The sequence below is a fragment of the Papaver somniferum genome, chromosome 2, assembly GCF_003573695.1.
Source record: "Papaver somniferum cultivar HN1 chromosome 2, ASM357369v1, whole genome shotgun sequence".
NCBI lineage: Eukaryota > Viridiplantae > Streptophyta > Magnoliopsida > Ranunculales > Papaveraceae > Papaver > Papaver somniferum.
The window spans coordinates 126,990,545-127,011,673 of NC_039359.1; the positions used below are offsets into that span (position 1 = coordinate 126,990,545).

Genomic DNA, 21,129 nt, shown 5'->3' on the forward strand with positions numbered 1-21,129 from the left:
ACCAACAAATCAAACTCACTGTATCACTAGTTCTATTTCTGCGATTCAATTTCTTCTCCAATTCATACCTGCAATTACTCAATTTCATCATAGATCCGATCAAATCTTCATCCCATGATTTCTTATCTGTCAAACCCTAATCCCTGCCATCGACTCAAACCAATTTCTTCACTCAAATTACTTGAAACCCAACACAGATCTGATCCATCTCAACGCTTTCAATCAATTCAAGTTAAAAACTAACTTAAACCAATTCAAGTTAAAACTTAAAAATAAAAAAATCCATCTAAACTGAACGAAAAAGAGAAAATTTGATAAGATTGAAGAGTTGAAATCGATAGAACTTGAAAGGAATCTGAATATCTCATCCATCTTGACGCTTGTTCTTCTTCTCCTATCGCCTTTCGTCTGGTTTTCTAAATATCTCATCTCTCAGCGAAGGAAAGAAATCTCAATTTTAAGAAATATGGGCCTGCTGATAATTTTGTCTGAAAAAATGGGTGCGCGCCTCACATTTTCTGAGCGTGGGTTTCACAGTGGAAATAATCCGAAAAATGGGTTTGTCTGTAGTTTTCACTTGTGTAAAATAGGTGAATTGATCCAATGGGCCTTTTCCACATAAAAAGGGAGTCTTTTGTTACAATCAAACCAGAAGTGACGTGGGTTATTGAAAAATCGAAGACGGTTTGAAATTTTATGAGATTTACCAACAACAAAAAAAAACAAAAGCCCAATGAAAAAAATCTCAATTTTAAGAAATATGGATCCCAGAATTATTACCCTCTAAATCCTGGGGCGGCAGGACCCAGTATTTGTAAGTGAATGGTTTTTGAGTAATCTATGTACCTAGCGTATTTAGAAGAATCATTTTTTTGGGGACCATGGGTTTTTTGAGGGGACCATGATTTGATTAGGCCACCTTCCCTATAATTATAAGGGGTGTCCTAAAAGGTGGAGATGACTAGTTTACCCTTTTACCTAATTAAAATTATAACTAATCTACAACTTCTTCTTCCTCTATTCTACAATTTTTCTTCTTCTCTTCTTCATCAATATATGATCATCTAAACCTGATCGTATACAAATCTAATCAAAATCATCAAAATTTCATCGTCGTCGATTCATTGAGTTTTCATCGTCGATTAATCAATCTTTTATAAACAAACCTATCCATAAATATTTTCCCACAAACCCATTACTTCTAATTCATTTTTGATTGAAATTTTGAGCCGTAGTCATCAAAATATGTTGAATTTGGAGGTTACAGTAGTAAGTTCGGTTAGGATAATTTTGAAAAAAACAATAGTTTTACAACCGAACTTTTAAAAATGAAGAACAGTTCGGCTAAGAATTTTTTTTTGACTAACCGAACACCTGAGTTCGGTTGAGTCGCAAAAATAATTTCAAAACCGAACTCTTCTCTATATAGCCGAATGTTGAGTTCGGTTTAATCGCAAAAAAAAATCCTAACCGAACTTTACTCAGAAAACCTATATAATGAGTTCGGTTAACTCGCAAAAATAATTTCAAAACCGAACTCTTCTCTGTATAGCCAAATGTTGAGTTCAGTTTAATCTAGAGCTGTCAAACGGGCGAGCTAGGGTCAACCCGGACCTAGCTTGCCAACCCGTACTAGGGTTAGGGTCAACCCTAGCCCTAGTACTATTCACGAACAAGCTCAAAACCCCAACCCTAGCCCTAGACGGGTCAACCCTGACGGGTTGGCGGGTTGGCTTGTTAATGTTATCAATTTAAAAATTAAATTTAAAATTTAGGATTGTTTATGATTATTCATTTAGTAAAGGTCGAACCTAGGTCAATTTGGTGTTTAACTAGAAGCCCCACCACTGAGTTGTAAAGTGGACGTTTTTATTGCCACTTAATCAACGATATAGCCGGTTACGGCGCTTTAGTTTTCTTAGGCAGAGAACCCTAACATCAATTAAGCATTTTACTTTTTTTTTAATCATTTTATAAGCTTAAATTAATGTGAGTAAGACTAACTCACTGTTTAAATTATGCTAGTCCTTTTATCAATTTAGGACATCCCGAATAAATATGTGATTGATGAATCTAAGTTGTAATTTAATTTATTGATTGATTATTTAAAATCTAAAAATTGTTATATTTGTTTGGGTAGATCCAAAATTAGCTTTATTTATTGATTTAAAATTAACTAATTCTAATATATGTTTGCAAATCATGGATTTTAAAGAGTTGGTGGGATTGAGGGATATATTTATTAATTTTGACGGGTTGACGGGTAACCCGCGGATTGTCCCTAGCCCGGCTTGTTTTCTAGTAGGGTTGTATATGCCAACCCTAACCCGGCCCGTTTAGACAACAAGCCAAGCCAGGCCGGGTTGAAACAAGCCGGGTTAGGGTCAACCCGCAAGCCGGGTTATAAATTGACAGCTCTAGTTTAATCGCAATTTTTTTTTTTGGCGAACTTACCGAACTCTGTTGTTTAAAGTTCTGTTACAACGTGGTCGAGTCGACTGAACCGAACAAACTCTGTAAACTCAAGCATAGTAGTTCGGTTACATTTGATTTTTCATCAGCTAGCCGAACAAACAAAAACTCCATTATAGCTCTGGTTCGGTTGCCTGTGATTTTGGATTTATTAACCGAACTGCATTTGCAGAAAGTTCGGTTACATGTTTTTCATATAATCTAACCGAACTTTGTTGACCTGGTTGAAATTTTTTTGTTACAATTTTGATTTTGAAGATATTTTAGGCCATTTATAACAACATTCACTAAGTTACAAGCATACTTCAGTACCCAGAGGGTGTTTTTTCTCCATATTCACCCATCTCAAAATAATTTTTTTCTCCATCTTCTTCTTCTTCTTCTTCTTCTTCTTCTTCTTCTTCTTCTTCTTCTTCTTCTTCTTCTTCTTCTTCTTCTTCTTCTTCTATCACTTTAGTCACTCAATAATTCTACTTTAAAAAAAAACAATCTATTAATTTAACCTTAATCAATGATTAATTACACTAACTAATCATTATACAAAAATAATCAGGAGGGTAATTTTGGTATTAATATAAATATTTAGATAAGGGGTGACCTAGAATTACTTCTAATGTCTTACCCAAAATAAAATAATGATCCCGAAAAAAAAAGGCTGGTCCCAAAAAACCGTTCGTTTAGAAAGACTCGAATCTTGATAGAGTTTTAATACTTGGGCCCAATAGTAAAATCACGTCACGTGATGGACTCTCCGTTTATAACATTTTTCCTAATTTGTGACTTTTCATTCGTAATAGACTTGCCAAACTGGCTATTAATGAACCGCCCACTTCAAACTCCTCCAAAAGCGCTGTTGTTTTGCTGGGTCCTATAAATTTCGTTCGAGCTCATCATTTTCCAAAAAATAAAAAAAAGAACTCTTCGTTCTTCTTTCTAGGGCGTACGCCGCATATTATAGTCTTTTCGGAACCACTGTTTTCTTAATCGCCAAAGATTTTTGTATATGCAAAGATGGAAAGAGATGCTACTGGCAGGGTTCTCAATGGTAATAATCAATCAGGATCTTGCAGCAGTAGTGATAGTACTAAATATGTTGTTGGGTCTTCTTCATCAAAGTCTTTGCACTTCTTCGTGAGAAACTCAAATACAAACGTAATACATGCAAATGAAGATGATACGATTGAATCTGTTCATGAACAAATTAGAAAAAAGACTAAAATACCTTTGCCTGAGCAAGGTTGTATATATTACAGAGGAAAAAAGCTTGAGATGGATAAAACCCTAGAATATTATTCGATACAGAAAGACGCACAGCTTCAACTGGTTGCAAGGGTGAGGAGTACTAAACATCCGAAAGCATGGAAAATTGTTAATAAGTTAGTCTCCACAATAGGCTGTCTCTGTAGAGGTGAACGTAGAAGTACTGGTGCAAATAAAATTGTTTTTGATGATGTTCAGCTGTTTATTAATATGTCTTCGAAACTGAATGATGGTGCCAGTACTTTTAGTCATAATCAGATATTTGTATCTGGAGGTGCTGCAGCATCTCTGGTTACGTTGTTTGTTTCACCGGTTACAGGTAACAAAGAGTGTGCCGAAGAAGCAATCCAACTTTTTTTACACCCTCTTACTTCTGATACGGTAACAACTGAATTACAAACTCATTATATTTCTATTATTTTAGAGTTCTGTAAATTGCTCTCTGAAAACACATCTAAAGACAATCCGCTTTATACTTCTTGCCGAAACACACTAGGAAAAATGTTGGAAATATTGCAACTCGTGCATGGTGATAAAGGAACAGTTGTAATTCAGGGGTTGTCTTTGTTTGTATCTGAGCTGGGACGTAAGGTGATAAAGGGTTTAGACTCTTGTATTAATCCGCAACAAATTGCTGTAATGTCGTTGTCAGATGATGTTCGTAATTTTATTGCATTCTTGACTCCCTTGTGTAGCGGTTTAGGCATGATGAATCTTCTACCTATTTGTTTGAGTGATTTACTCCCATGTTATGTCATGGAGCTTGGAACACTACATGTTGTCTTCTTAGAAATGCTTGGAAAAATGGATAAATGCTTGGAGGAATTGGAGATTTCGGTTGCCCAAACTACAGGGAAAATTCATATTCTTCGGAGTGGATGGGGTCAATATCTTTTTATACTGAAAGCACTGAATACTTTATCTAAAATTTATAAAGGTGCTGAAGAAAATGTTCTATCTGTTCTGCGGTCAAGGCAGGTTGCTATAAACGCTCTAATTTTGCATTCAAGGAGAAGTGATGATCATCGGTGGATTCTTGAGCATAAGGATTTGACAACTTCTGAATCTAGGAGGCACTTGACGATGATGTTGTTGCCTGAGGTGAAAGATGATGGGCGTATGTTTGAAATGCTTATTGACAGGAAACGGTTACTGGCTGAATCATTTGAGTATATAAGCAAATCTGATGTTAAAAAATTGCTTGGTGGTAGACTATTCATGGAGTTTAAAAATGAGTTAGCAACTGGTCCTGGCGTTTTAAGAGAGTGGTTTTGCGCAGTCTGCCAAGCAGTATGCAATCCACAGAATGCGCTATTTGTAGCTTGCCCAGACGACAGTAGAAGGTTCTTTCCTAATGCAGCATCTGATGTCAACTCACTCCACCTAAAATATTTTCAATTTTTTGGACGGGTAATTGCATTATCACTGGTGTACAAAGTGCAAGTAGGAATCCTATTTGATCGCACATTTTTCTTGCAATTGGCTGGAAAGACCGTTTCTTTGGAAGATGTGCGAGATGCTGATCCATTATTTTATTCGAGCTGCAAGAAAATTCTGGAAATGGATACTGAATTGTTGGATTCAGATGCTTTGGGTCTAACATTTGTAAGAGAAATAGAAAAGTTAGGATCCAGGACAACTGAGGTGCTCCGTCCAGGAGGAGATAGCATTGCGTTGAATAGCAAGAACCGAAAAGAGTACATAAATCTCCTTATACATCATCGTTTCGTGAAATCGGTACAATATCAAGTAACATCTTTTGCCAAAGGTTTTTCTGAAATTCTTTCCGGTACATCCCTTCTTGAATTCTTTTTTCGGAGTTTAGAGCATGAAGATCTTGATCGGATGCTGCATGGAAGTGATAGAGCTATATGTGTCGAGGACTGGAAGGCGCACACCGAGTACAATGGCTGTAAGAAAACTGATAATCATATCAACTGGTTCTGGAAGGTACATTCTTTAATCCCAGAGTTCTATTTTCTCCAAGTTGCAACCAGTGGTGTTGTTTAGTTTATAAAATAGATAGATTTTTTGGTGTAAATAAACTGTCTAAACCAGTAAAACCATGTTGCAGAATGTAGAAGGCATGTCGGATGAGCAGCGAAGGGTACTTCTTTTCTTCTGGACAGCAGTGAAGTACTTACCGGCGGAAGGTTTTGGTGGGCTTCAGTCTCGATTGTTTATACACAAATCACTCAACTCCCCTAAACGACTACCTTCAGCGCACACATGCTTCTATCAGTTATGCCTTCCGCGCTATAGATCTAAAGCCACGATGCAGAAATCTCTTCAAATCATCACCCAAGAACACGTGAGCTGCAGCTTTGGTATGGGGTGAAAGACAAAAAAAAAAGGTTTAATAGGTGGGTCGCCGCTCCCTTTGGCTCTTTTCTTTCTTTTGGCCGGATATATATAATCAAAGATATATTGCATCTAGAGATTGGCAATTAATAGGAAGACTATTATTTTATATTTCATGAATTTATGCATGTAATTTTTTTTAACCGATATATAATTTATTCAGTATACTCTTCACTTGTAAAAGTATACGAGTCTTTACCAATCCAAGTAAGAAACTATATGTTATTTTCGTTCCTCTCAAGGTAATACAAGTTCAGTTTCACACGTCAAGAAGTACTATTTAAAAGTTAAAACCTTACTCTTTTTATCTTCGAAGTGTATTTTTACACAAGGAGGATGAATGAGGGGTAAAACAGTGATGCTCCCTCAGTCCTTATTCAAACACCATAGATCTTAATCACCCCGTCTATCTTGTTACGGCAAACAGGGCAACCCCAGTTGTTTGCTTTTATTTCTTTCAAACAAGACACACATCCAACCATGTGACCACAAGGAATACAGGCCCCCTCGCGCGGAGCATCATAGCATATTATACATGAGGTAGTACTAGTACCACCTACATCATTGCTCGCTAATCCAGTTTTTGCTGGTTTAGGTAGTGAATTCATCTGGTCATCTTCTGTGCCTTCTGGAATAGATTGAGGTGATTGGATTGCTAAGGTTATTGATGTTGAGACAATAGAAGGTTGGCTACTCTCGGACGGATTACTAGAACTTGATCCAGCTTCAAACACTGAACTCTGATAGATAATTGAAGTGCTTCCTCCCGAGCTGATCTGGGTATCAGGACATTGCGGCCGTGCTTCCTCCACAGTGTACTGAGAAGAGGCACTTAGTGCCATAGCCAATTCTATGTCTTCGTATTCTGAAGTAAATGGTGGTGCATTTGTTGGAGGTACTGGAATAGTGTGACTATATGGTTGTGGAAAATCTATTTCCTGCAATATTCAGTAAGCTATATATAATACTTACGGCTATGCTTATAATGAAAAAAACGAGGACCTTTGGAACACACAATACACATGATGCATACGTGTGAGTACGAATTTGAGAAAAGGAAATGGACTACACTCTACCTGTACCTGAGGAATTCCCTTGCATGCACTGAAAAACCACCGAAGTAGTTGCTTGTCCCCGTCAGATGCAGAGAAAACTTTATGCTCTGTCAATCACGCATAAAGAAAAAATTAAGGTATTGCGGGAAACATTCAAGAGATACTTCAGTATCTTGGAAGCATTCATCTGCACTGCATCCGACCTCACATGCGGGGGGCACGCCCGGAACCACACACGAGCACGCACACCCTTTGCAGATGACAGAAACATATATATTTGATGTTTGTACATTCAAAGTTAAAATTGGTGGCATTTTAAAAGCATCCAACTCAATTATATGATTTTCAAAACAGACTTACTTGAGGACTTGCGGACAATGACTAATGAAGGATCCGTATGATGAAAGTTTGGCTCCTCAATCTTGGCCTCCCAGAGTGAAATAACTTCACGAGGATGGGCATCCTGCATGAAAAAGCTCTTATATATGTATTAAGAAATACATGAAAATTAAGAGAGAAAAAGATAAAAGATATATAACATCGTATTGCCTACCCGAAAGGTTAAATGATCAAAACTCACTATGATTTCTGCGTTAGTTGGCTATGCCTTGTATTACCCGCGCACTATAATATATACGAAGCTCCAGCTTATCACGACAGCCATAGATAACCACAGCCCAACTGATGCAGAATAAAATGAAAGCATGAGGAGCACAAATGTCAGTCAATCTACTCCACAAGCTAAACCGAGACCAATAAAAAAAGATCAAGCAGATAACCACAAATTGGCGAATCTGTTGAAATTATTAGTCCCACATTGTCTGGGTTATCTAAGATCCTGCGGTTTATAATCTATAGGGCCACTCCACTCATTATCAATTAGTTTTAGTTGAATGCCCGCAGACTTTAACATGATATCAGATCAGGCTATTTTCGAAATTATTAGTCCCACATTGTCTGGGCAATCTAAATCCTGCTGTTTATAATTCTTTGGGCCTCTCCTCAAATTGATTTTGAGTTGGATGCCTGTATTCTAACATAATCTAGAAAATAGAATGACCAGTTTACCTACATTTGTCCAGATAACCATGGAGGATCGACTCCTTCACGATATCTTGGGTAATATACTTCACGGAGCAATCCAGAGAAAAGGCATGTATGATTCTAGAAAGCATTCCGTTGAAAATGCAGGAGAAAGCATGTCATCAGAAAATAAACTGACAGTCATTAATTAACAGAAGCTCGAGCACAAAACTAGTACCTCAATTACACGAACAACATTGCCGAACGACCATCTCCTTGCGATATCAAGTGCAGAAATTGTAAAATTGGTCGGAGTTGAGACGATTGCTGAGAGAATTACAATCTAACACATCAAATGATTATCCCAAATAATAATGATCTGGCAGCATCTGTTCCAGTTAGAGGGACATAATTGAAGTAGGTATACGGTCGCATGCATTAATATTGAATTCTGTTTGTTATAAAGATGTCAATACATACCTCCATGCGAAAGAAGTAAGTTAACAGTTTTGTCAAGGCCTCTCACTGCCGCGTTACATATAGGAGTATACCCACGAGAGTCTAAAATAATCAGCACAATTAATTAAATTCAAAATATAATTACACAACCATTTTATTAAGCATTAATAATTACACAAAATTGGTTAAAAAGACCAAAATCAACAATTCCTGGATGAAATGGACAGTTAGATTTTGATACTGTTTAAATGGAAAAAAATGTAAAAAAAGGAAGATGTAACCAGTTTCATCGTGCCTATTTTCAAATATTTTTTCTTATTTTTAATTTACACATGATGTATCCAGTTTTATCCTTACTATTTTTTAAATTTAAGCTAAAATGAAACCAGTTTCATCCCTACTATTTTTTTTTGGTCATTTCACCCAAACTATATTTTACTCGTCCATTTGAACCGTGATTTAAAAATATTTGGACAAATGACCCATTTTCCTTAATAATTACATCAACTTAAGTATTTCAATCTTTGGTTTGTAACATAGACCACTAACTACCAAGTATCTTTCCAGAAGAATAAGCTACCATAGCCTTAGTATTTTAGTTTACTAACAAATTTCACATTATAGGTATTTGCATATATATAAAATGCAGTATCTTACTAGGGGGAGCGGCGTTCACATCAGCGCCAAGTTCAATTAGTGTTCTGGCAACATGAATAAGTTTAGGATACATGCATGCAACCATTAAGGGAGTATCTCCTTGTTTGTCAACCCACTGCAATTCAAGTTGAATATCCAATGAACATATAATATGCACGGTTAAAAGGATAAAGAATCTACAAGACAACCAAGAAACTACATGAAATCTCAACTGATAAATTAGTACAAAACTATATCGATGATGAGACGAAATCACACAAATGAAAAGAAAAGAATTAAAAATCCCTTTGATATTCATAAACGTTCCATACCTCAAGTCCTACACCTTTCCCTCTAAGAGCTCTGATCTTTACGATATTCCCTATTCTGACTTGCTGATATAGTAACTTCTCTTTTGATTGTTGCTTCCCCATCGTTCGTTTCAGATTTAACACCTGCACTTATTTTAGAAGTTAGAACTGTATGTTCTTTTTAATTCTCTCAAGGCTTTGGAGGGGGTTACTTTGAAAGCGCTTGAAGAATTCTAGCTAAAAATACTTGGAAAATTTTGAAGTTTCAAGGAAAGAAATCGCATAACAGTTTATATTGGTTCTTAATAGATAAGTATCATATACAAGTCTTCCTTTGGAAAAATCACCAGCCGGCCAGTTTACTATGTCATTTTATAGTTTTCATGCATTACACAAGACTAGCACATTATATTCCAAAATGTCAAAAGTAGGATCGAACTGTAGTCGACTTCAATAGCAGCGCACAAAAGAAATCTGTATTCAGCTCAAACAATTAAAATTCAATGAAGGATAACATTTTTTTTTTAACATAATAGGCTCATCTCCCTAAATAAATACTATACGCACTACGCTAGCCACCATCTGAGCCAACATCCTGTTTAAGGCTTTTTACTCCTCATCCTTGAGTAGTCCTCTCCAGATCAATTGCTTCTTTAGTGAAAAACCTATTACCAATAGTGTCATATTTGTGCAAGTGGGAAAAGGACGGGCCTTTACAGGAGGAATGTAACCTGCTTTTCTTTCCACTTCTTTGCAAAACGCGATCTTTTCTCGTAATCATAGTATTTCATGCTAAAATAATTTAACACGTTGCGATGAATCCTATCTTTTGCCTTCTCGTCAAAACCTTCCCACTCATCTTTCCGTAAAAGCAACATATAAGCCCTGCCTTCTTTGATATAAAACTCATCTTTTTCTTTTAATTTTTCCATATCAACATAAGCATCCCAAATTGACTTATCCATTTTGGTGATCGCCTGTCTTTTCTTGTATTTTAGAGATCAAACAAACTGATAAAACACAGATTTGAAGCACAAAGATACAAGAGAGACCACCCTCTTATTTATAGGTGCGTACGCATCCAATAGGAGATAGAAATGGTAAACCGAATCCAGTGAGAAGGCAGACGTTATTGACATAACTGTACGAGGAATCATAAACCCAGTACAACTCTTGCCTGATTACTCTAGGTGGGTAACGAAAGTTGGAAATCCTTCGAAATGGTAGTATGTCATTTTTAATCCCCACTGCTAGATTGTCATTTTTCCGCAAGGCTTGAAACGTCCCCGCGTCCATGCATAAGTAGTCTATGCGGCAAGCCAAAATACACCAAAAGGCACATGCAAATCACCCGAATTCTGGAAAATTTATGTTTCGTACAGAATCTAAATTTCTTCAAATTGATCAAACTCGTAGCTAGAACTTGTACAATTAATAATTGTTACACCAAATTAAAGTATAAATTGTTTGAATTCTTACCAATAATCAGCACATACCAAACCTAGCCTAACAATTTAAATTTTCAAAATGATAAATGGTGGTGTTATACGTCACCAACATACTAATGGTAATAGTGCTCATTTTTAATTGAAATGCAACGTCCTATAAGAAAAATATATTACTAAAATATTTGAGATTTATGTAAAAAATGACGTTGAAATTGTGATACATATCAACAGATCCTTCACCAACCTCAATATTCTGGTCAATACTAGGTACCAAAATCATATGGGTTACATTTAGTTAAGGCATGACTAAAAAAGTATGGCATTTTTAGGGGCCACTCAAAAAAAATTAGGGACCAATAATAAAACAAAAAAGGTCACCCAAACCTAAATTTTGTTCACCCCATCTCCCGTATTTCGTAATGACAAAATTATCCTCAATATTCGGTAGTTTGAGTAGGATTTGAGTGATAAAAAAAAATTTGGGGTTTTTTTTTTTTTTTCGAATTTTGGTACAACCATAATCGGTCGTAAAGTGTGTTACTTTAGTTTAACTTCCGAATGTAGATTGGTCCCAAAATGAGATTTTGCCAAAATCCTTCAATTTTCGACTTTGGTACAACCATAATCGGTAATAAAGTTTGTTACTTTAACTTCCGAATGTAGATTGGTCCCAAAATGAGATTTTGCCAAAATCCTTTAATTTTTCGACTTTGATACAACCATAATCGGTAGTAAAGTGTGTTACTTTAACTTCCGAATGTATATTGGCCCAAAATGATATTTTTCCAAAATCCTTTAATTTTAGAACTTTGGTACAACCATAATCGGTAGTAAATTGTGTTACTTTAACCTCCGAATATATTCAATTTTCGAATTTTAGTACTACCATAATCGGTAGTAAATTTAACTTCCGAATGTATATTGGCCCCAAAATGAGATTTTGCCAAAATCGTTTAATTTTCGAACTTTGGTACAACCATAATCGGTAGTAAAGTGTGTTACTTTAACTTCCGAATTTATATTGGACCCAAAATGAGTTTTTTCCAAAATCCTTCAATTTTCGAACTTTGGTACCACCATAATCAGTAGTAAATTGTGTTACTTTAACCTCCGAATATATTCAATTTTCGAATTTGTGGTGCTACCATAATCGGTAGTAAATTGTGTTAGTTTAACTTCCGAATGTATACTGGCCCCAAAATGAGTTTTTGCCAAAAATCTTCAAATTTTCGAATTTTTGTACTGCCATAATCGGTAGTAAATTATGTTCGTTATCTACCGATTGTGCTTAATTTTAGTACGGAAAATTTGAAGCAGTAGCAGGAACACAATCGGTAGATAACAATCAATTTATCTAGCGATTATGGTCGATGTTCTTTAGAAATGAAGAACATCACCCATAATCGGTAGATAACAATCAATTTACCTACCGATTATGGTTGATGACTTGATGTTCTTCATTTCTAAAGAACATCAACCATAATCGGTAGATAAACTGATTGTAATCTACCGATTATGTTCCTGCTACTGCAAATCTTAGAAAATTTTCGATTTCAAGCAATCAAATCATAATTTTGGATCACAATTACTATCATTTGTATGTTTTGTTTGTTTATAACTCGTTTTTTTCTTTTTATGGATGTTCTAAGTTAAAGGTTAATGAATTTTGGGTTTTAAGTTTAAACATCGATCATAAAATTTGTTTGATCGACGATCTTGGGTTTCAACCAAAGTTAAAACAATGAAAAAAAAAATCAATGGTAGAAAAGAAGAAGTAGAGGAATGACATGATTATGAAAATAAAGAATATATGTTTAGATTTAGTATAAAGGTGAAGAATAATATAGACAATTTCTATGTTTTTAAGATACCCCTTAACCTCCTTCAATGGGTGGGAATAAAAGAGTGGCCCCTAAAAATGCTAGGCAAAAAAGATGTCAAAGAAACAAAAAAACTGGCACATAATATATCTAATGTAGTTGTTAATTTTGACTAACAGTTTAGAGATGTATCAAAAATCAACATGGTTTTCTCTTTTTCCAACTATTGTCGGGGGCATAAATTTAATACCCCTTCGTCCCAAATTAATTGAGCTAATTGGTTTTAAATTTTGTCCCACAAATAATTGAGCTATCTCACTAATCAAGGGATATTTTTAAAACTACTTTTAATTGATTATGGTTACTATAAGAAATATGTATAATTTGATAGTCATGTTTATATTCATAGATAAGAACGTAGGTGTTTTAAAATGTTTTTCAATGGCATAAAATTTACGAAAAAACGTGTTATAGTTTAAGAGATAGATCATTTATAAATTTTACTAGTTATTACTCGTAAGGGTATCCATAGATCATTTTTGTTTAATGTGATACAAATATTTCAATTTATTTGGGACGTAGGGAGTAACTTTTTACATGAAAAGAAAAGTTATGTTCCAATTAGTATAGGGCCAGGACGTACTAGTACACTAAAATTGGGATCCATGGATCATTTTTGTTTAATGTGATACATTGTTGTTTATTAAAAAGAAATCGAATCGCTAAGTGTACCTTATCGGATATGATCTCCTAATCAGTCCACAAATAAAATGGTGGGAAAAATTGATCATCCTCTTAACTTTTAAAACTGCATGTAAGACAACTTAAATGCATGCATTAAAGCTAAGTGACGAACTATGTGTCGAAGCAAGCATTCAAGTTTTTTTCTTAAAGCAGCTATAGACCTATAGTTCATTATGATTCAAATGTTAAAGCTCGTTGTGGCACGACTATGGTCACCATGTGACTTCATCATCCACGTAAATAAAAGAAAAATATAAAAACAAAGTTCTTAACCAGCATCAGCTGACAATAGCTTAATACAAATATATTTAGGGTACTCTATTCAAACGCCGATCTACGTTGTGGTCGAGTGGCCGTGATCATTAAAACAATAGGAAGAAAACATTATCCAAAATTGCTGTAAAGATCTTATCTTTTACTTTATCAAACCAGTCAACAAATAGATGACAAGAATCCGAGTCATGATTCATGATTCACCAGTAACTTCAATGCAATACTACTTTTAGGAAAGGCACTAAAAGTCATGACAAGCGTCTCTCATCAGTTAGCACCATGTTCGGCGCAAGTACAAATAAACATACCAAAACTATAGCAAATCACTACTACTTCATCTTAAGCTCCAACTTCCCCAAAACTCAAGAATATAACCGTAATACTACTCCTAGTGACCTTCTTATCAAGAAAAACTATACTGCAAGTTCATTTTATGGCTGTGGAAGGTATTCAAAATTGGTGCAACAAACCATCATCATGCAACAGAAGTATTCGGTTAGGCCATCAAAGAGCATCATTCATGACATTGTCAAACCACAAATCTTCAGCAAAAACAATGGCCGCGGTGAGTTATATTAAGATGACAAGATCTTCCATAACAAAGGAATGGAGAGTGAAAATATGGAGAAGAATAAAGAAAGAAAAGAAGAAAATTTTCTCTATAGGTCATGGTGGCACTGATGTGGACCGGGCAAGAGTTACATATGATCCAACTAGTTACATGAAGAACTTTGATCAAGGGTGAACCAGATGATTACTGTAGATCATTCTCAGCTCGATATGCTCACCCTTCAACAATTTGATCAAGCGTATTACGTGAACAAATTACCCAGTTGTAAATAGTTAGCCATTTTTAGACAGTTTTCTGTTGAATGATGATATTGAGTTTCATCATTTTGGTCTTTAGTTTTATTTAAATGGTATACACTAGAAAGATGCAACAGTGGCACACTAGTAAAATTTAGGATACACCATATAGTGTACTAGTTCCATGTAAACCTAGTGTAATTTTTTTTATGAACTAAATGCACTAGTATTTTTTTTAAATGAAAAAGTTACACTCTCGTTCTATTTTAGACAATGTTTGGAGAGTTTTCACGCGGATTAAGAAATGGAGACAGACATGAAAAATTTTCATCTATGTCCTTGAAAAAAGTCTTTTATCGTTAATTGTTGTTAGTGCATTTAAAAAGAAACTTATAATTCCAACACAAAATGTTAGGGTATTGTTGATAGTTTTGTGGAAAAATATAAAAACCATCGAGTAATGTGGAACAAAAAAATAACTCTAGACACTCATCTAAGATATAATGGAGGGAGTATAAAGAAAAGAAATAGGCAGAGCCTGTAGAATCAAAAGTTACAAGATCAAAACTACAGTTTCCCAGTTATGTAAAACTGAGTTTGCATCAACAAATTAAAATGCATTTGCATCACAACTCCAAAGGACCAGCATTTGTTTAATCATAATGATGATCTACTCCACTGAATGCAGCCTAGACCCAAACACCCTGTTGTTCCTATAGGCTCAGTTTTACATAACTGGGGTACTACTTTATGTTTAAAATTGTCGACTTGAATGGACCTTGTAGAGATATCCAGAGAGGCACTCCTTTAAAATAAATGGAGAGGGAGCTTATCGTCTCCCCCTCATCCCAACTAGGCCAACCCGGATACGAGACTGAGACATATTTTTAAAACTGACATTCCAATTTATACATCGATAAATAACATTCAAACGAGATAAGGTTGGTATTAACCTCGAAATTTGATTTTTTAAAATTTACCAATTATTGGTAAGAATATAAAGCTTTGTAAAAGGAACACTACCAAAAATTAACGTGAAAATAACCATGCCATAAGACGAGTCCTGTTATTAAGAGGTGTTAGGAAACCAGCTGTTATTCTGTGTGAATTGTACGTGTGCCTCTCAAAATCATGTGTTGTGTGTGAGTTTGTGTCAACCGGCAGGTGACAGCTATATTCAGTTAGTAACCTGCTGTACCAGTCTTAATTCAGGTGTTTAAATAGTCAACAAGAGAGTTGAGTCTGTAATGAAAAATATCAAGTCTAGAATTGAATCTGTAAGAAACCATTAATGGAGATTGTCTAATGACACAATGTCTTCCAACATGGTATCAGATATCGTCTCTTCGATCTAATTTTCGATTTTGTATTCTTTATTATCATCTTCAATGGAAAAATCTGATAAACATATCCCATTAACATTCAGACCCCCATCAAAATTATCTGCAACAAATTACCCTCTCTGGAAATCTCATATAGCTCCATTGTTGAAAAGTTATAACCTATTTCGATTTGTAGATGGATCCTTTTACTGTCTTGTGAAGTATTATCGTCGAACATCTGCTGAAGGAATTAAAATTGTAGCTGATTCTGAGTTTGTTGATACAGATCCTGAGAATGAATTTGTGTTGAATCCAGCATACAACTATTGGGTAAATCAAGACTCTGCTCTCTTATCTTGGTTATTTTCTGCTTGTACTGAAGAAATTCATTCTCAAGTTATTAATTGCACTTTTTCTCATGAGATCTGGAATAGATTAGAACAAAACTATAATTCATCTACCAAATCTCGTCTGTTACAACTTAAAACTGATTTGATTAGTTTAAAGAAAAGTTCAGACTCGATGTTAGTTTATTTCAATAAAACACGTTCAATCTCACATCAATTAACACAGATTGGTAGAGCAGTGTATGATGAAGATTTGATAATTCATGTTCTTCAAGGTTTGCCAACTGAGTTTAATGCCTTTAAAACCTCAATATGTACTCAACAACTCAAGAGTGAAAAATCTCATCACCTCATCAGAACTTTTAGGCCTGTTACTGTCTGAAGAAGCTAGAGTTAATTCTGATTCTAAACTTGATCTTACCACTGCTTATGCTAATGTTACACAACTACAAAAACCTCAACCAAATTCACATCAGTTTGAGCAATAATATTCAGGATCCAATGCTTATCCTCCAAGTACCCAATCCTACAATGCTTATCCACACCAATCCTGGCATAATTCTCCTTCTGCAAATTATGGAAGAGGTGGTAACTATGGTTTCAGAGGTAATAGAAATGCTGGTAGATTCAGAGAAGGCTTTAGAGGTGGCAGGAATGGTTCCAGATTTGGCCATCAAGGCAATTCCAATAATTTATTTCCTCCATCAAGATACAATAACTACATTGAGTGCCAACTTTGTAAGAAACCTGGTCATGAGGCTCCTGAATGTAGGTACATATATGCACCAAGTAACAACTCCATGATGCAGGCTTACTATACTTCTTCCGATTCTTATGGTGATGCATTTGATGATTATTGGTATCCTGAACCTGAGGCTTTTGATGTTTATCATGATGATTATGTCCCTTCATCTTCTTCTTCTTCTTCATCTGGTTGGGTACCTGACTCTGGAGCTACACATCACATCACTTCAGATTTGTCTAATCTCAATATACATTCTGAGTATCAAGGTTCTGCTCAAGTGAAAGTTGGAAATGGCTCAGGTTTGCCTATAACTCATGTTGGCTCTTCTACTTTACATAATGACTCTGTTAAGTTTACAATTTCCAATGTTCTTCATGTACCATCTATTAACAAGAACTTAATCTCTGTGCTTCAATTTACTAAGGAGAATAATTGTCACTTTGAATTCTCCTCTGACAAATTTCTTATCAAGGATTTGGTCACCAACAAGATTCTTCTTACTGTCACTGTTAAAGATGGACTGTATCACATGGAGTTCACTAAAGAACTCCTGAAGCAAGCTTTCTCTTCTGTCATATCTTCTTCAACTAGTTGGCATAATACACTTGTACATCCAGCATACAAGACTTTGAAGCATGTTCTATCTTCAGTGAATGAGGTTATTGACTTTCATTTAAATTCAACACTTTGTTCTTCTTGTCAGTCAGCTAAAAGTCATGCACTGCCTTATCCTTCTAGTTCACCTAATAATCATATGTATAGACCTCTGGATTTAATATTTTCTGATGTATGGGTTTCACCACTCTGTTCTTTGAATGGATAAAAATATTCTGTGTCATTTATTGATTCCTTTAGAAAATTCACATGGCTGTATCCTCTTGCTTATAAATCTTAAGTGCTTCCCACTTTTATTAAGTTTAAGACTCTTGTTGAAAATCAACTTAATAGAAAGATTAAGTTTCCAGTCTGATTGGGGAGGTGAATATAGAAATGTCTCAACCTTTCTTGATTCTTGTGGCATAGTACATAGAGTATCTTGTCCTCATGCTCATGCTCAAAATGGCACAACATAAAGGAAACACAGACATATAGTTGAAACAGGCTTGGCTTTACTTCATCATGCTTTATTGCCATTATCCTTCTGGTCATATACTTTTGAAACTGCTAATTTATTGATTAACAGATTGCCACCATCTACACTTAATTAGTTATCTCCTTAAAAATGCTTATTTCAACTCAAACCTGATTACTCATTTTTACACACATTTGGTTGTGCTTGTTATCCCTGCTTAAGAAATTTTAATTATCATAAATTAGAACCTAGATTTGTACAGTGCATTTTTCTAGGCTACAGTGCAATGCACAAAGGGTATAGATGCTTCAATCCTAATACCAATAAGATTATAATTTCTAGAGATGTAAGGTTTGATGAAGGGAAATTTCCATATGCTTCTTTATTTTCTAATGAACCAGTTGGTGTTGATTTACCTACAATGTCCATCACATCATCACCTCCAGCTACATCTGAATTATCAAGCATTCCTGTTATTTCCAATAAGGTAGATGAGTCATCCAACATTTCCAATGTTCCTCTACCTACATCAACTACTACTTCAGTTCAACAACCCATTCCTTCTGCAGTCACTAATGCTCATCCAATGAACACCAGAGGAAAAATGGGTATCATCAAACCCAATGCAAGAATTTATGCTTCTGAAGTCCAATCAGTCTGTGAGGATATTAAAGTACCTACATGTTACACAGAAGCTTGCAAAGATCCAAACTGGAGAGCTGCTATGGATGAAGAAATAAATGATTTGATACGAAATAGAACTTGGAAATTGGTTGTTACTACTGCAGGATACAATGTCATAGGCTGTAAATGGATATTTAGAATTAAAAGAAGTGTAGATGGTTCATTTGAAGGAATTGATTACCAGGATACTTTTAGTCCTGTGGTTAAACCCACAACTGTCAGAATTGTTCTTTCTATTTCTCTTCACAAGAACTGGCAGATCAGACAATTGGATGTCAAGAATGCTTTTCTTCATGGTCATCTATCTGAGGATGTGTACATGGTACAACCACCACGTTATACTGATAAACTACTTCCAAATCATGTGTGTCAACTGAAGAGATCTTTATATGGTTTAAAACAAGCTCCAAGAGCTTGGTTTGAGAGATTAAGTCAATTTTTATTCAAGAATGGTTTTTCTGCATCCAAGACTGATACTTCTTTATTTTTCAGAGTAACATCCACTTCAGCTATTTACATTCTGATATATGTTGATGACATTTTAGTCACAGGAAGCTCTCCATCTGCTGTGGACTCACTGATTACAGCTTTAAGCAAGGAATTTGCCATCAAAGACTTAAGAGAATTACATTTTTTCCTTGGAATTCAAGCAACTAAAAATGCTGCAGGTGTGCTCTTATCTCAAGAAAAATATATCACTAATTTGCTCACCAAAACAAAAATGCTTAATGCTAAGATCTCTGCTACTCCATTTAATTCTTCTATTGTTGCTGACTCAAGACCTTCTTTACAGAAGCACAGTTGGTGCATTGCAATATGCTACCATCACCAGACCTGATACTGCTTTTGCAGTTAATAAAGCATGTCAGAAAATGCAGCTTCCTACTATTGTTGATTGGTCTGCTGTTAAGAGAATTTTGAGATACTTGGTTGGTACAATCTCTTATGGCTTGCATTTTAAAAGATCGATTTCTCTTCAGTTACAAGCATACTCTGATGCTGATTGGGCAGGAGATATCACTGACAGGATATCCACTGGTGGCCTAGCAATCTTTCTTGGTTCAAATATAATATCATGGTGCTCTAGAAAACAGAAAACTGTCTCCAGATCAAGCACCGAAGCTGAATATCGTGCATTAGCAGATGCAACCTCTGAGTTAGTCTAGGTTCAATCTCTTCTCACTGAACTTCATTTTCCTTCTCCAAGGGTACTTGTGTTGTGGTGTGATAATATGGGAGCTACATATCTCACAGCAAATCATATATTCCACAATAGGATGAAACACATTGAGATTGCTTTCCACTTTGTGAGAGAACTGGTTGCTTCCAAAGCCTTGATTGTGCGTTTCTTATCTACTCAAGACCAGCTAGCAGATATATTTACAAAGTGCTTGTCTAGTACACGCTTCTCTTCTCTAAGACTCAAGCTCAGTGTCTCTGCTCCTGCATAGACTCTGATCTTGAGGGAGGTGTTAGGAAACCTGCTGCTATTCTGTGTGAATTGTACGTGTGCCTCTCAAAATCATGTGTTGTGTGTAAGTTTGTGTCAACCGGAAGGTGACAGTTATATTCAGTTAGTAACCTGATGTACCCGTCTTAAATTCAGGTGTCTAAATAGTCAACAAGAGAGTTGAGTCTGTAATGAAAAATATCAAGTCTAGAATTGAATCTGTAAGAAACCATTAATGGAGATTGTCTAACGACACAATATCTTCCAACATGAGGGAATAAATGGATACGAGAAGGGAAGGATTATGAGTAGGGAATCAAAAATTTTGAGGAGAGATTGACTGTCTACAAGATTGATGGAATGTCTGTAGTTTGGTTATCAACCAAACAACTTACGATTAAGAAGGAAAAAGCTTAAGACTATTACTTACATGGTAGATGCACCACCGGCTAAGGAACTGAGGTTTTCTTTTTAGCTAAGGAATTGAGGTTTTCTTTTTAGTTATCAACCGTGTGAAGATAAGGATATATACGGATCTAGAACAACATGAATGTATTAGTGATTCCTTGATCCCATACATTGAAAGTGATATTCTTGGCCGCCATGATATGAGACTATTGTGCACCAGGGTTGAAGATTTAGATATCAGTAAAAATGGCACTGCAGCTACACTTGAACATGAATTTTTTTTTTTTTTGCTATTTCATTTACAAATACTTGTTTTTGTGGAGCCAAACAGTAGTTTCAACACTTGCAGATCAATTGGTATACATTGAAAATCACAAAAACCAAGTGCAATTGGTATCATCAAATACAGAAGTATCCATTTTATTTAGTGCT

At 35.4% G+C, this 21,129-nt stretch overlaps 3 protein-coding genes across 6 annotated transcripts; 1 reads left to right on the top strand and 2 right to left on the bottom strand.

Moving 5' to 3' along the window:
* Positions 1-3,483: 3,483 nt before the first annotated feature.
* LOC113351917 (E3 ubiquitin-protein ligase UPL5-like) lies at positions 3,484-6,070 on the top strand. The gene is made up of 2 exons (XM_026595823.1): positions 3,484-5,682; positions 5,807-6,070. The coding sequence occupies exons 1-2, from the start codon at positions 3,484-3,486 to the stop codon at positions 6,068-6,070; spliced, it is 2,463 nt and encodes an 820-aa protein (XP_026451608.1).
* Positions 6,071-6,460: 390 nt separating this feature from the next.
* LOC113353921 (probable E3 ubiquitin-protein ligase XBOS34) lies at positions 6,461-9,839 on the bottom strand. 4 transcript variants are annotated; one of them, XM_026597394.1, is made up of 9 exons: positions 9,599-9,839; positions 9,288-9,402; positions 8,652-8,732; positions 8,410-8,498; positions 8,221-8,312; positions 7,729-7,829; positions 7,509-7,611; positions 7,176-7,255; positions 6,461-7,031 (listed from the first exon to the last, which is right to left on the bottom strand). In XM_026597394.1, exons 1-6 carry the CDS (start codon positions 9,698-9,700, stop codon positions 7,742-7,744), a joined length of 567 nt encoding a protein of 188 aa, XP_026453179.1. In that variant the 5' UTR covers positions 9,701-9,839; the 3' UTR covers positions 6,461-7,031; positions 7,176-7,255; positions 7,509-7,611; positions 7,729-7,741. The 4 variants fall into 4 exon arrangements, with proteins under 4 accessions (XP_026453179.1, XP_026453177.1, XP_026453178.1 ...); XM_026597392.1 differs by having other exon boundaries at positions 7,170-7,255; XM_026597393.1 differs by having other exon boundaries at positions 7,170-7,255; positions 7,702-7,829.
* Positions 6,471-7,617, bottom strand: LOC113351918 (probable E3 ubiquitin-protein ligase XBOS34). The gene is made up of 3 exons (XM_026595824.1): positions 7,509-7,617; positions 7,176-7,255; positions 6,471-7,031 (listed from the first exon to the last, which is right to left on the bottom strand). The coding sequence occupies exons 1-3, from the start codon at positions 7,615-7,617 to the stop codon at positions 6,471-6,473; spliced, it is 750 nt and encodes a 249-aa protein (XP_026451609.1).
* Positions 9,840-21,129: the final 11,290 nt, after the last annotated feature.

What these genes read in the sequence shown, in the direction of transcription:
- LOC113351917 (XM_026595823.1), top strand. Translation starts at nt 3,484, where the DNA reads ATGGAAAGAGATGCTACTGGCAGGGTTCTCAATGGTAATAATCAATCA. An exon ending in ATATCAACTGGTTCTGGAAG is followed by an intron (nt 5,683 to 5,806) that starts GTACATTCTTTA and finishes ACCATGTTGCAG; the next exon opens with AATGTAGAAGGCATGTCGGA.
- LOC113353921 (XM_026597394.1), bottom strand. Translation starts at nt 9,700, where the DNA reads ATGGGGAAGCAACAATCAAAAGAGAAGTTACTATATCAGCAAGTCAGA. An exon ending in GGAAAGGTGTAGGACTTGAG is followed by an intron (nt 9,403 to 9,598) that starts GTATGGAACGTT and finishes CTTGAATTGCAG; the next exon opens with TGGGTTGACAAACAAGGAGA. An exon ending in CTTACTTCTTTCGCATGGAG is followed by an intron (nt 8,499 to 8,651) that starts GTATGTATTGAC and finishes TAATTCTCTCAG; the next exon opens with CAATCGTCTCAACTCCGACC.
- LOC113351918 (XM_026595824.1), bottom strand. Translation starts at nt 7,617, where the DNA reads ATGCAGGATGCCCATCCTCGTGAAGTTATTTCACTCTGGGAGGCCAAG. An exon ending in CATTGTCCGCAAGTCCTCAA is followed by an intron (nt 7,256 to 7,508) that starts GTAAGTCTGTTT and finishes CGTGATTGACAG; the next exon opens with AGCATAAAGTTTTCTCTGCA. An exon ending in CATGCAAGGGAATTCCTCAG is followed by an intron (nt 7,032 to 7,175) that starts GTACAGGTAGAG and finishes TGAATATTGCAG; the next exon opens with GAAATAGATTTTCCACAACC.